At 41.2% G+C, this 16,232-nt stretch overlaps 1 protein-coding gene across 1 annotated transcript in view; it reads right to left on the bottom strand.

Annotated features, from left to right (window-relative positions):
- Positions 1 to 425: 425 nt before the first annotated feature.
- Positions 426 to 16,232, bottom strand: part of eps8l2 (EPS8 like 2) — a 110,724-nt gene continuing 94,917 nt past the window's right edge. The window contains exon 16 of the mRNA XM_039017016.1: positions 426 to 545. Coding sequence (XP_038872944.1) covers positions 426 to 545 — 120 coding nt within the window. The remainder of the gene's footprint in view (positions 546 to 16,232) is intronic.

Below are 16,232 nucleotides of genomic sequence, written 5' to 3'. Positions count from 1 at the left end.
ATGGTGATGGCTCATACGGGTCGTGCATGGTGAGGCTCGTATTCAAGATATGGAGTTGCCAAAGACTCCGGTGTGTAGTATGTGTGGGCTCACTGTCTGTTTTTCTCGCTCTGGTGGTTAAATTAGCCGACTGGAGGACTGAGCTCAGTAGCAGTGGTAACAGTAGGCTGCACTCCGGCTCTCCTGTTCATTTCGTGTCAGGCTGCGCAGGAGAGTTGTTGCTAACTCTCTGGCATCTGATCTCGCCTGTATTTACCCTCGTATGTGCCTTCTTTTGGGTGGGTTTGTATTTGATCCGCTGCGGAGTGCTTATCCAAACCGCCCTTTTCCTCCTCACTCTTTGCCACCTGGGAGAGACAGCGGCGTGGGCTCTCGTACACGGCGGGACTTGGACGGATGAACAACAGCCGTTTTCCTTCAGCACGTCAGCGGCCGCGGTCGTGCTCGCCTGCCTGGCAACCGGCACACTCATGGTAGCGCGGCTCAAGCACGGCATCTCGGTCATAGTGTTCGTAAGCGTCGTTCGGACTATCTCGCTCATCTCGCTGCACAAAGTCCGGGCCACTTGGAGACCTTACGTGGCGTACCTGGTGGGAGTGTTGGGCATCCTACTGGCGAGGTATGCTGATAGTCTACTTCCGAACCAAGGGATACCCAGGGAGGGCTGTACCCCCTCTGTGACTGGGGCGAGGGAAGGGGACGAGACCCCTGTGTTTAAAAGGCGAAGGAGGTCCAGTTCTGTGATTTCCACAGACATGGCACACAGTCAGTCCAACAGCAAGTCACACAGGAGGACCTCGCTGCCATGCATTCAGAGGGACCAGGTAAGGAGCTTTTTTCTTCTTCTGTCTGTCTTAATATACTATACGGGAGTCCCGTTGGACTTGGCGGACTGTATGGCTGGTTTGTTTGTGGCTCATTTTGGGCTCTTCCACAGACGTTGGTTTGATTAGGGCTGTATCCAAACGTGTATTCAAGATAATGGAATAATAAAAACAACAACAACATTATAATATAAACAATATGATGTAGCCTATTATTAGTATTATTGTTATTGTTGAATAGTATTAGTTTATTGCAAAGTGTTGCTGAGTCTATCATTAATTATGGCTGTATTATATTTAATGCCTGAATGACAGGCCTACTATTGACGTTATCAGCAACGAGGATAGTAATAGTAAGAAATATAGTGATGATAATAATACTATTATTATTAATATAAAATAATACATCATACTGTTATTATCATTTAGTAATTTTTCTATTGAAATTATACTTTGAAAATACCAGTGCTTCTTCTTTGCTTGATAATAGTCACTTTGATGGTACATTTTCTGTTTTATTATTTTTTTTCCGGCGCGTTTTGAGTATGTTTGCTTTGAGATTGATATCTGGACCGCTATTATTCTGAAGAGAGCTCGCTAGTCGTATTCCTCCATCATAACCATTCAATAATAACACAACTCTTAACAGATACTATCTCCTCTTGGATCTCTCGAGTGTTTGCTGTTGTGTAATTTAACCATATCCCCGTAGTACAGTATATTTTCCACATTTTGATTGATGTCTTACAGAGTACTTAATCAGAGAATATACTCCAATAATGGTCTGAATTTGAAATCGAAGTTTTTGATTTATTTTCACTCATAAATTGGTACATTTCTATGTAATTTCATCAGTTATCATTTTCCAGTGTGGTTTTTCCTCCGATATTTGTTTCAGTGACATGACGCTGTTGGAGGATCTAAGTACAATAGAATATATCATGATTAATTTGGAGTTCTGTCTCTGTCTCTGTCTCTGTCTCTCTCTCTCTCTCTCTCTCTGTCTCTCTGTCTCTCTCTCTCTCTCTCTCTCTCTCTCTCTCTCTCTCTCTCTGAGTTTTAATGGAAGTAGCTATAGGTAGAATGTGGATATTATTGGTTCATCTCATCACTAAATATGTCCTGATGGCACCTTATAATTAATTTAAGACAAAACTATAAATAATTTACAGATGTATGGTATTGTTAATGAAACCACTATCATCCACTTCGACTTAATGTCAGAATTGAGGTGTTTCATGTATTCTTTACTAGGGGATGGGCATTTGAAATTATATCAGTATTTGAATATGATATCAGTGTACTTTTTTTTCAGATTTCGGGATAGTCGAAGTACATGTGTTGTATTATTAAAATGTTGTTGTTTTTGAAACTTAACTTCACTGGAGACTTGCTCTTGCGACTCCAGAGAGAGCCGGTGCGCTGCGCTCTGCTGGTCTCATCGGGGGGGGGGGGGGGGGGGGGGTAGAGAAGAGCAGGGGCCGATGTCTGTTACGGTCTATGTGCCAAACCATCTCCTGCTAATTAGACAAACTTGTTGCTGCCATAGGTTATCTATCATACCATCTGGTAGTGCCTGACTTAATAATAATAATAATTGATTGGATTTATATAGCGCTTTTTCTACCAACTGAGGTACTGAAAGTTTTTACATAGTAGGTGGAAACTGACCTCATCCACCACCAATGGGTAGCATCCACCTGGATGATTCACAGCGACCACTGCATCAACTCGTTGTAAAGAAGCTAGCGTGCTACAGTAGCCAGCTAAGTTAGCCAGCTAGCTAGCTAAAGTAGCAAGGTTAATTGAGGCTGTTTTGCTGCGCTCCCCGTCCAATGTCTACAACAACTCCGTTCATATGAAACAACTGCCTACCTGTTGGTTGATCATTGTAGCCTACTCCAGCTCATTTAGCCAATTCAATTCCGCAATTTCAACTCCATTTTACATTGGTTAGAAAACAATGGCGGTCAGTGCCGTTTAAGGACGATTAAATGTTTTCATAAGCATGGCCTTATTTCTATTACAGTATATCGGATGACTGTCATTCATATTCTATTCACACAGTTCATTGTATCATCGATAGGTTTAGCCTATTACATTACATGAATGATACTCAAATTTTCCCTATACCCGTCATGAAGTTGCTACAGTACAACCTACAGCCTATGAATGAAAGTTTACAATGTACCGTGCATTCAGAAAGTATTCAGACCCTTTGACTTTTTCCACATTTTGTTTTTACATTACAGCCTTATTCTAAAATGGATTCAATTGTATTTCCCCCTCATCAACCGACACACAATACCCCATAATGACAAAACAAAAACAGTTTTTTAGACATTTTTGCTAATTTATAAAAAATTAATACATTGAAATATCAATTTTCCGTAAGTATTAAGACCCTTTACTCAGTACTTTGTTGAAGCACTTTTGCCAGAGATTACAGCCTCAAGTCTTCTTGGGCATGACGCTACAAGCTTGGCACACCTGTATTTGGGGAGTTTCTCCCATTCTTCTCTGTAGATCCTCTCAAGCTCTGTCAGGTTGGATGGGGAGCGTTGCTGCACAGATATTTTCAAGTCCGGCCTCTGGCTGGGCCAATCAAGGACATTCAGAGACCTGTCCCGAAGCCACTCCTGCATTGACTTGGCGTTCTGCTTAGGGTCGTTGTCCTGTTGGAAGGTGAACCTTCACCCCAGTCTGAGGTCCTGAGCACTCTGGAGCAGGTTTTTATCAAGGATCTCTCTGTACTTTTCTCCGGTCATCTTTCCCTTGATCCTGACTAGGCTCCCAGTCCCTGAAGCTGAAAAACATCCCCACAGCATGATGCTGCCACCACCATGCTTCACCGTAGGGATGGTGCCAGGTTTCCTCCAGACGTGATGCTTGGCATTCAGGCAAAATAGTTCAATATTGGTTTCATCAGACCAGAGAATCTTGTTTCTAATGGTCTGAGAGTCTTTAGGTGCCTTTTGGCAAACTCCAAATGGGCTGTCATGTGCCTTTAACTGAGGAGCGGCTTACAGCTGGCCACTACCATAAAGCTCTGATTGGTGGAGTGCTGCAGAGGTGGTTGTCCTTCTGGAAGGTTCTCCCATCTCCACAGAGGAACTCTGGAGCTCTGTCAGAGTGACCATCGGGTTCTTGGTCATCTCCTTGACCAAGGCCCTTCTCCCCTGGGCCAGCTCTAGGAAGAGTCTATATGGTTCCAAACTTCTTCCAGTTAAGAATGATAGAGGCCACTGTGCTCTTGGGAACCTTCAATGCTGCAGACATTTTTTGGTACCCTTAGCCCAGATCTGTGCCACGACACAATCCTGTCTCTGAGATCTACGAACAATTCCTTCGACCTCATGGCTTGGTTTTTACTCTGACATGCTGTGGGACCTTATATAGACAGGTGTGTGCCTTTTCAAATCATGTCCAATCAATTTAATTTACCATAGGTGGACTCCAATCAAGTTGTAGACACATCTCAAGGATGATAAATAGAAACAGGATGCACTTGAGCTCAATTTCGAGTCTCATAGCAAAGGGTCTGAATACTTATGTAAATAAGGTATTTCTGTTTTATTTTATTTTTTATACATTTGCTAAAATTTCTAAAACCTGTTTTCATTTTGTCCTTATAGGGTTTTGTGTGTAGATTGATGAGTAAAATCAAAAATTGTAATACATTTTAGAATAAGGCTGTAACGTAACAAAATGTGGAAATATTCAAGAGGTCTGAATATTTTCCGAATGCACTGTAGATGCACATGGTTGCCTGCATCTTGCTGATATAGGGTGTAATCATTAGTCCGTATAAGATTTTCTTTTTAACAAGCTACAAGTGTGAAACGCGTTTCGGCTACCAGTGCATCTTTTTATGGGGCACATTTATAAAAACTGTCATAAACTGTTGTTTTATTAAAATGTGGAATGTAATGGTCTATCCTTGTAGGCAATGCCGCATAGATCATTACATTTAATTCTAGACAAAGGCTTTAAAAAAACAAACACCTGTCTGACACACACACACACACGCACGCACACGCGCACGCACACACACACACACACACACACACATGGGTTAGAGGGGGTTCTACTTTGGTCTGGATTTACAGGACCCCAATGAACATGCTGAGCTTCTCAATGATAAACACATGGCACCCTATTCCCTATGTAGTGCACTAATTACCATGGCCCATGGCACCCTATTCCCTATGTAGTGCACTAATTTCCAGGGCCCATTGCACCCTATTCCATATGTAGCGCACTAATTACCATGGCACCCTATTCCCTATGTAGTGCACTAATTACCATGGCCCATGGCACCCTATTCCCTATGTAGTGCACTAAATACTAGGGCCCATGGCACCCTATTCCCTATGTAGTGCACTAATTTCCAGGGCCCATGGCACCCTATTCCCTATGTAGTGCACTAATTTCCAGGGCCCATGGCACCCTATTCCCTATGTAGTGCACTAATTACCAGGGCCCATGGCACCCTATTCCCTATATAGGTTCCCCTTGTCAAAATTAGTGCACTATTATAGGAAGTAGGGTGCCATGTCAGATGCACTCATTTTCGTATCAAAGAGTGTCATTGTGACCTGGGTCAGGAGCAGTTAAGAGGGACGAGGTTAGGGACATGTCAGGCTGCTCTGGCGGTATAGGCTATGTATGGCCAGTCAGCCACTTGAAATACAGGCTAACCTCTCCTCTCCAGGTTGGTTGGCTACAGATGGAGAGTTTGGTTGTTTGTTCTGCTTTGCGGTCCCAGTCAGTCGGCACATGTCTTTTCGCCTTCTCCTGAGCAGAGCGGTGGTGCTAATAGGGTTTGAGCTATTATTACCTTATTATTACCTTATTATCACCTTATTATCACCTTATTACATTATCATCACATTATTGTTACCATATTATCACCTTATTATTACCTTATTATTACCATCTTATTCCCTTATTATTACCTCATTATCACCTTATTACATTATCATCACCTTATTATCACCTTATTATTACCTTATTGTCACCTTATTACATTATCATCACATTATTGTTACCATATTATCCCCTTATTATTACCTCATTATCACCTTATTACATTATCATCACATTATTGTTACCATATTATCACCTTATTATTACCTTATTATTACCATCTTATTCCCTTATTATTACCTTATTGTCACCTTATTAGTACCTCATTATCACCTTATTACATTATCATCACCTTATTATCACCTTATTATTACATTGTCATTACCTCATTATCACCTTATTATTACCATGTATTCACCTTATTATTATCTTATTATCAGCTTATTACATTATTATTACCTTATTATTACCTTGCCATCACCTTATTATTACCTTGCCATCACCTTATTATTACCTTATTATTACCTTATTAGTGTCGTATTGTCACCTTATTAGTACCTCATTATCACCGTTTTACATTATCATCACCTTATTATCACCTTATTATTACCATATTATCACCTTATTATCACCTTATTGAGAACACATGATCTTTTACAAGAATGTGCTTATTGCTTATGATAAGTTAATTCAAATGATCTTGCTACATTATGAAAAGATGTGCCCATTTGATCTGCTTGACTGGTTGGGTACAATACGAGTGTTTTCGTGTGTCTCATCTTTTAAAATGGAAACAGCCAGACTTTTCCAGAATATTCCTCCTAGAGGAATGTGGCCAGCGAGGGGATGCTTTGTTTTTGTATGATGAGCGATGAGGCAGAAAATGGATTTAGATGGGTTTGAATTATGTTGTAGGCCTACACTGACAGGATTATATACAAACTAAGATCTGCTTGTAGAAGGTTGGATGACTCAAATTCAGTCAATTAATGTCTAGTGTTTTCTGAAAGGGCGACGTTAAATAACTGCCAAAGAGAAAGCAAGCGTTCACATACATACAGTATAATGATTTATAACTTGTTATTTGGCATGTATGTATGAACCTTTATCATAATCTTATAAATAGACTTATAATATGTAATGTTTCACAAAATTGCCTCCCCTCCGGTGCTAGTGGTCATATGCTGAAGGTTTTGCAACATAATACAGGTAACTTTGAGGTTTCGTCTTCCTCCATTCCACTCAGTGATTCCTCACTGTCAGCTAAGGAAGGTAATGGATGGCAATATCCACTGGAGAGGAGAAGATTATAAGAGTCTCTCGCCAGGTCAATCACGACCAAATCCCCCGACCACCTGAACAGCTTTTTCCCTCCGTGCCGTAGCCCTTACCAAACTGGCCACCTGGTCCACGTTGATCTTCCCACTCATAGACTTTGCACTTTGCTCTGTTCATCCACGGACTATGTAGCCTGCACTATTCATCAATAGACTATGTAGCCTGCTCTATTCATCAATAGACTATGTAGCCTGCACTATTCATCAATAGACTATGTAGCCTGTACTATTCATCAATAGACTATGTAGCCTGTACTATTCATCAATAGACTATGTAGCCTGCACTATTCATCAATAGACTATGTAGCCTGCACTATTCATCAATAGACTATGTAGCCTGCTCTATTCATCAATAGACTATGTAGCCTGCACTATTCATCAATAGACTATGTAGCCTGCTCTATTCATCAATAGACTATGTAGCCTGTACTATTCATCAATAGACTATGTAGCCTGCTCTATTCATCAATAGACTATGTAGCCTGCTCTATTCATCAATAGACTATGTAGCCTGCACTATTCATCAATAGACTATGTAGCCTGCTCTATTCATCCACGGACTATGTAGCCTGCTCTATTCATCAATAGACTATGCACCCTGCACTATTCATCAATAGACTATGTAGCCTGTACTATTCATCAATAGACTATGTAGCCTGTACTATTCATCAATAGACTATGTAGCCTGCACTATTCATCAATAGACTATGTAGCCTGCTCTATTCATCCACGGACTATGCACCCTGCACTATTCATCAATAGACTATGTAGCCTGCTCTATTCATCCACGGACTATGCACCCTGCACTATTCATCAATAGACTATGCACCCTGCACTATTCATCAATAGAATATGTAGCCTGCACTATTCATCAATAGACTATGTAGCCTGCACTATTCATCAATAGACTATGTAGCCTGCTCTATTCATCAATAGACTATGTAGCCTGTACTATTCATCAATAGACTATGTAGCCTGCTCTATTCATCAATAGACTATGTAGCCTGCTCTATTCATCAATAGACTATGTAGCCTGCACTATTCATCAATAGACTATGTAGCCTGCTCTATTCATCCACGGACTATGTAGCCTGCTCTATTCATCAATAGACTATGCACCCTGCACTATTCATCAATAGACTATGCACCCTGCACTATTCATCAATAGACTATGTAGCCTGCACTATTCATCAATAGACTATGTAGCCTGCTCTATTCATCCACGGACTATGCACCCTGCACTATTCATCAATAGACTATGTAGCCTGCTCTATTCATCCACGGACTATGCACCCTGCACTATTCATCAATAGACTATGCACCCTGCACTATTCATCAATAGACTATGTAGCCTGCTCTATTCATCCACGGACTATGCACCCTGCACTATTCATCAATAGACTATGCACCCTGCACTATTCATCAATAGACTATGCACTCTGTACTATTCATCAATAGACTATGCACCCTGCACTATTCATCAATAGACTATGCACCCTGTACTATTCATCAATAGACTATGCACTCTGTACTATTCATCAATAGACTGCACATTGCTCTTTGCACTGCCTTTGTGCTCCGCCACGGATTGACTCTCACATTTGTATTTCCCCAATTGACTCGCACATATATACACTACAAGGCCAAAAGTATGTGACACTCCTTCAAATTAGTGGATTCTGCTCTTTCAGCCACACCCGTTGCTGACAGGTGTATACAATCAAGCACACAGCCATGCAATCTCCATAGACAAACATTGGCAGTAGAATGGCTGGTACTGAAGAGCTCACTGACTTTCAACGTGGCACCGTCACAGGATGACACCTTTCCAACAAGACATTTTCGTCAAATTTCTTGCCTGCTAAAGCTGCCCTAGTTAACTGTATGTGCTGTTATTATGAAGTAAAAACGTATAGGAGCAACAACAGCTCAGCCGTGAAGTGGTAGGCCACACAAGCTCACAGAACGGTACTGCCGAGTGCTGAAGCGTGTAGGGCCTAAAAAATTGCCTTACCTCGGTTTGCAACACTCACTGTTCGTCGGGAGCTTCATGAAATTGGTTTCCATGGCCGAGCAGCCGCACACAAGGCTAAGATCACCATGTGCAATGCCAAACGTCGGCTGGAGTGGTGTAAAGCTTGCCCTGATTGGACTCTGGAGCAGTGGAAACGCGTTCTCTGGAGTGATGAATCACGCTTCACTATCTAGCAGTCCGACGGATTAATCTGGGTTTGACGAATGCCAGAAGAACTCTACCTACACGTGTGCATAGTGTCAACTGTAAAGTTTGGTGGAGGAGGATTAGTGGTTTGGGGCTGTTTTTAATGGTTTGGGTAAGCCCCTTTGTTCCAGTGAAGGGAAATCTTAACGCTACAGAATACAATGATATTCTAGACGATTCTGTGCTTCCAACTTTGTGGCAACAGTTTGGGGAAGGCATTTTCATGTTTCAGCATGACAATGCCCCTGTGCTACAGCGATGTCCATCCAGAAATGGTTTGAAGAGATTGGTGTGGAAGAACTTGACTGGCCTGCACAGAGCCCTGACCTTAACCCCATCTAACACCTTTGGGATGAATTGAAACACCGACTGCGAGCCAGGCCTAATCACTCAACATCAGTGCTTGACCTCACTCATGCTCTTGTGGCTGAATGGAAGCAAGTCCCCGCAGCAATGTTCCAACATCTAGTGGAAAGCCTTCCCAGAAGAGTGGAGGCTGTTATAGCAGCAAAGCGGGGACCAACTCCATATTAATGCCCATGATTTTAGAATGAGATGTTTAGATGAGCAGGTGTCCACATACCTTTGATCATGTAGTGTATTTCCTCCATTGCACATCATCCTGTTAAAATGTTTATCTTAATTCTTTCTCTACACATATAGTTCTAATGTAGTTTTAAGCTTCAGTTCTCATAGTGTATGTGGATTGTGTAAGTTCTGGGTCTATATATTTTGTCCATATTTTCTGTCTATTGTCTGTCTTTAACTCTGTAGCTGTCGCAGCGCTATTCCACTGAGTCAAATTCCTGTACATGCAACAGTGTTCCCTGGAAGCTGCAGCAGTAGCCCAGAGACCGCTGTGCCGTTCCCCTGGACTGGCAGGCAGGAATAGAAGCAGGGGTTTGAACTTGGTTCAACTTTCTAGAGCAGTTGTCACAAACCGGTCAATGATGATCGACTGGTCGACGTCCAAGGCATTCCTAGTCAATCGTTAAACATTTCTGTAAAAAAAAACAGCAATAAAGCCTTGTGTTCCTATTTTAATATTTTTTCCATCTTGGGCTGTTGTTGGTAGGTGCACCCGATTCAGCTGCCCTGCGCGCCGGGTAGGAGAACTGTTGCCATTTTTAACCATTTCATGTGTCCGAAGGTACAAACTCTGCCTTGTTCATGTTTAAGTTCTTACTCAGCACTGTCAACACTTTGTATTCAACACTTTTATAAGCCATAAAATGCACGTTCTTCCTATTTCCACTCAGCGCTACATCAAGCAGTGCAGCAGTATTGAATTAGTAGGAAAGTGTATAGGCTTGCATTGTTGTTATTATTTGCGGCTTGGGTCTTTTTTAATATTGAGGAATATTTAACTTTCTCTGTTCATAGGAGTAACAACATGAATTTAAACATGAGTCAGAAATAATGCGATGTAACTGGAGTTTCACCATCATTTGGAAGATGGTGTCCCTTTTTGGGGAGGGAGAGGGGAGGGAGAGGGGAGGGAGAGGAGAGGGAGAGGGGAGGGAGAGGAGAGGGGAGGTATACGAGAGGGATAGGGGAGGGAGAGGTGAGGGAGAGGAGAGGTATACGAGAGGGAGAGGTGAGGGAGAGGTGAGGGAGCGGAGAAGGGGAGGAGAGGTGAGGGAGAAGAGAGGGAGAGGGGAGGTAGAAGAGAGGGAGAGGGGAGGCAGAGGGGGGAGAGGAGAGGGGAGGGAGAGGAGAGGGGAGGTATACGAGAGGGAGAGGTGAGGGAGAGGAGAGGGAGAGGAGAGGGAGAGGAGAGGGAGAGGAGAAGAGAGAGAGAAGAGAGGGAGAAGAGAGGGAGAGGGGAGAGGGGGAGGAGAGGAGAGGGAGAGGAGAGGGAGAGGAGAGGGGGAGGAGAGGAGAGGGAGAGGGAGGGAGAGGAGAGGGGAGGTATACGAGAGGGAGAGGGAGTCAGTCTGCTGCTCTCTCCCTCCGTTGAGACTGACCCTCAGATGCAGGCACCATCAGCCCAGTAAAATAAAAAGCTAATTATTTAAATGCATGCTCACTCAGCTGTGCTTCACAAGTAATACAAAAACGGATCTATTACCGGTATAACCATATAGCCTACCTCAAATTTCAAAATATATATTTTTTAAATGGCGCGAAAACAAGGCTTTGGCAGGGCAATTCAAGCAAAGCCAATATGCAGTGATAATATATTGGGCCTATAGCCTACTGCACAAACCTTATTGCTACAGCACTGTTAATGTTGCATAGGAGTACGCTTTCTAAGTCATGGTAAAAAATAAAATCTGTGGTAGATCTCGGCTTGCATTTTGACTCAAAGGGATCTTGAGATCTTGAAAAGGTTGGGGACCACTGTTCTAAAGTTTTCCCTGTTAACACTACCAATATTTCCCTTTGTTGAGGCAATTGTGATCTAATCAACCCAATACTAGCCACATTCAATGCAACATACTGTACCGAAACAAAACAGACAATGCAAGAGAATTTGTTGTAGGCAGAACACATCGAAGTAGAATTCTGTTACATTGACACTTACTACTCAGCCGCCTGTGTGGCATAACCAATCAGAGCTGCAGTAGGCCTATATGCAAATAGACCACTGCCATATATGGATCGGTGCCATTTACTTTGAACTGCACTGTGTTTACAGCTGTGGTCAAGAGTAGATGCTCTTGTTTTGAGATCAAAGCGAAGCTGCATGTAGACATGTTGTTTTGACATGACATTTTGTTCATATTCTTTGCTAGTTAGTTAGTTATTAGCCCAGTTATAGATAATTTGTAGTCAGCAATAGAGTTAGGGTTAGTGATTGCTTCCTACAAGAGCACAAAACATATGCATTTCTAGACATCTTTGAAAAGCAGAACCTAAAATTGTCTCGTCCCAATTCCATCTCCTCGTCGTTGTGGGATTGTGTGTTTCAGTCATCTTTGGTCTCTTCACCAGTGGTTAATGTGTCTGACCAAGGACATGTTCTTCGTCGTCAATTTTGACTCCTTCTGGAATAGGCCTGGCTACTTTCTGGAAGACGGAATTCACCTGGGTGAAAATGGCTCCCGGCTGTTGTCATCAAACATGGGAAAGGTTCTTGGTCAACTAAATTGATGTGAGGACAATATTAGCATTACATATCAGTCAGTTTTCACCATGTCCTCTTTGGTCACTGTGAGACTTCTACATGTTGTATCTGAAAGTGGTGACTTGCCTAATGGTGCTCACCGGAGAAATGTCATCGCTATTCCTCCTTTGTTTTCATTTCCTAAAATAGGTTTAATCTCATCGTTGAGTCTTCAGTTCTAAAATCTAAAAATAATCTGACTTGTACTGAAAATCTGTGTCATTTTTAAATGCAGAAAAGTATTGACATTTCTACATCTTAACATTTGTAGTTTATTACCTAAAAAGGATAATGTCAAGATCTGGTTCTCTCAGGCAGACCCTGATGTTATTTTAAAATTGTATCTGAGACCTGGTTAACTGATAAAACCCTGGACTCTGAGGTTGCTATGGTTACAATGTGTTTAGGGCTGATAGGAAAGGCAAAAGTGGTGGTATTACTATTTACACAAATAATCTTCTTTCTGTGTCTCTGTTGAAGGCTACCAACAGTCCGAAATGGTTTGAATTGTTGGCTTTAAGTCTTCAGTTGGGTTCAAACTCAAAAATAACAGTTATAGGAATCCATCATCCACCCTCCACCAAGAAGTGTGTACTAAACAAACTCACTGATTTAATTGCCATTTTCACTACCCCAGAGGTGTTGATCGCTGGAGATTTTAATCTTGCTGACTGTTTAAATTATTTTTGTACTCATCTAAATTTGACCCAGCTGATTACAAAACCCACTCGTCCAAACTTTAAAGGACCCTACGAAATCATATTTAAAAAATACTCCAGAGAAATATGCTGGGAGTGGCGTATTTGCTTTGGGTATTAGTGACCACTGTCCCATTGTATGTGTCAGGGATATACGTAATTTAAAACATTTAAATGAAAAGGCATTTTTTTGTGGCCTTTATTTTGGTGACTTTGATTGTATTGCATCTATACCTGACCCAGAGTTGTGTCTGAACCACTTCTCAGATGTTTCCAACTGTATTGTAGATAAAACATGCTCCCTTTAAAAAACAGAGAATTTTAAAATAGGTCTTGCCCATCTTGATGCATATGACACAGTTTTGTATTCCTGTGCCACCTCAGTGCAGCAGGCCATTCGTGAACTTCAACATGATTTTGATTCAATTCAGAAATCACTTATAGATCTTAGATGAGTGTTAAATACAAGTAGAGCCAAGCTCGTGCTGTTCTCTAGGTCACAACATGTTGACCCTGAGGACCTGTATATTTGCGCTATAAATGGAGCCCAAATTGAGCTTGTTTCTCAATATAAGTACCTGGGTGTCTGGATTACAAGTTGTCCTTCGTAACGCATATAAAAAAAATCTGACTAAGAAACTAAGATTTATTTTATTTTATATTGAAATAAATCATGCCTCTATTGAAAATAGGAGAAATAATGTTCAAACAACGCTTCTCCCTGTATTGGATTTTGGTGATGTTGTTTACATGCATTCGGCAACCTCTGTTTTAAAACCCTTGGACGCAGTCTACCATTCCGCAATACGTTTTATCCCAGGGGACAGTTTTAGAACTCGTCGTTGTAGTCTGTATAAAAATGTGGGATGGACCTCTCTGTCTGTAAGAAGAGAGCTGCGTTCTCTTTTATTCATGGACAAAGCAATCTGACAGAAACTCCCTTCACATGTAACTTCATTAATTAAGTGAAGAATCATAATTTTGTCAGGAAACCTTGTCAGGAATGGATAATAATAGAGATCCCTTCAGTCTCCACAGATTTGGAAATATCTGTGTTGTTTTGTTGTTTTGTTTTTGTCCCAGAGTTCACTGCAGTTAGTGAACTCTGTGCTGACGTCACTAAGGCAGTTTAAATAAGTGATTATGAATCTCTATGTGATTGCTTTTATTAAATGTGTTTATTTTGGTTTTGTTGTGTGTGAATTATATTGTTTTATACACATATATGTGTATGTTAATTTATTATTCTGTTTTTATTGTAATGAGTACAGGGCTCTCTTGTAAAATAGATTTTTAATCTCAATGTGACTCCCTGTTAAAATGAAGGTTAAATAAAATAAATAGCTTTACAATGACCGTCAAGGTGTACCCTTTCCATGCACACTAAATGTTTACACTTTTGGTGACTTGACCTACATTACATACTCTGTGAGTATGACTATAGCACATGATTTATGACCTTTATGTGGGGAGGGGAGATTCTTATGACATTGCCAGCAGTATGATTTGAGTGAATTGTGACTTCCTATTTTCTGGTACCCTCTCCCCCTAAACTCACTGGACCCAAAAGAACCACTCAGAGTTTAACGGGTTAAGAATGGGTAGCATAGAAATAGTGCAAATAGAACAGTTCTACCGCTTCTTAGACTTGCTTTCAATGAGAAAGAAATCTGAGTTATAGATCTGTCAATGTGAATTTAATCTCTCGCCCAAAAAGTTACATATCGCATCTGTTAAGTTTCTAGAATCAAGAAGCATTGTAATTCCATCATTTTCACGAAGGCAAATGTGATAAGTTTCGTAGAGAAAAAATCTAATCACAGGGCCTTAAAATCTAGAATGTGTTTCTTTTTCACCTATATCCAAAAGCAACTCTCACTCATTCTATAACACATATACCGGTTCTAGAAATGATTGTGATAAAGGCAGTACATACATGATGAAACCTTGTTAAATAAACACTTGTGCAATTCAAATGGAATGATGTATATGTTGATGAATACCTTACGTTTATGAAATTATCTGATGCTTCACCTGGATCTTGATCTAGCTAAAGCCCACTGGTGAGGTCTGTTTTGAGTTACACGCCATGGAATGAAGGGACAATACTATACCATTTGGAGACAAATACCGTCATACTACAGTAAACTCTTAGAAGAAAAAGGTGCTATCCAGAACCTAAAAGGGTTCTTCGGCTGTCCCTATAGGAAATCCCTTTGAAGAACCCTTTTTGGTTCCAGGTAGAACCATTTTTGGTTCCATTTAGAACCCTTTCCACAAGAGGGTTCTACATAGAACCCAAAAGGGTTATACTTGGAACCAAAAAGGGTTCTCCAATGGGGACAGCCGAAGAACTCGTTTGGAACCCTTTTTTCTAAGTGTGTACAAACACATGGTCCCATGTAAATCATATTTGCCTGTTTAAATCAAGCAGACACAACGTATATTGTATTACTCTAGTGGTGGTGAAACAGATAAAGAGTATTGCATTACTCTAGTGGTGATGAAACAGATAAAGAGTATTGTATTGCTCTAGTGGTGGTGAAACAGATAAAGAGTCAAAGGGAAACAGTTGACCAGTGATTCTACTAGATAGCCTGATAATAGTGACACGCTGATCTGGGACCTGCCGTCTTGTCTGTGTCATTTGTGTGTGGTGTAAACAAGTCCTGGCTGACCCTACTACTCCTCACCACACACACACACACACACACACACACACACACACACACACACACACACACACACACACACACACACACACACACACACACACACACACACACACACACACGCCTTTTTTTAACATATGGGGATAGGATGGGATGCCTGAAAAATGAGGCATTTTAGCATCCCTCTACTATTTTGGCATGAACTTAAAATATGATATTATGCATTCAGGTGAGATGACTGAGAACAGACCATGTTTTCGTTGTAATGATGAGCAAGTGTTAGATGTTAGATGCTAGGTGTTAGAAATCCAAAGGCACAACTGGACAGTGTTGACCTGTTGTGTGTTTACATTGGTGTCATGTTAATAATGTTAATAAGACTTGTGTGAGGACGGTGGCGGATTTCTGGTCGACATGCCTTGTTTTTCCCAGACCAACAGTCTCTAAGTGTCTTATATAATAAAGCCCTTCAGATTGATAGCCACTAGATAAAAACAGTTTA

Source organism: Salvelinus namaycush, chromosome 21 (assembly GCF_016432855.1).
Source record: "Salvelinus namaycush isolate Seneca chromosome 21, SaNama_1.0, whole genome shotgun sequence".
In the NCBI taxonomy this organism is placed as follows: Eukaryota; Metazoa; Chordata; class Actinopteri; order Salmoniformes; family Salmonidae; genus Salvelinus; species Salvelinus namaycush.
This window is presented reverse-complemented; position numbering and strand designations above follow the sequence as displayed.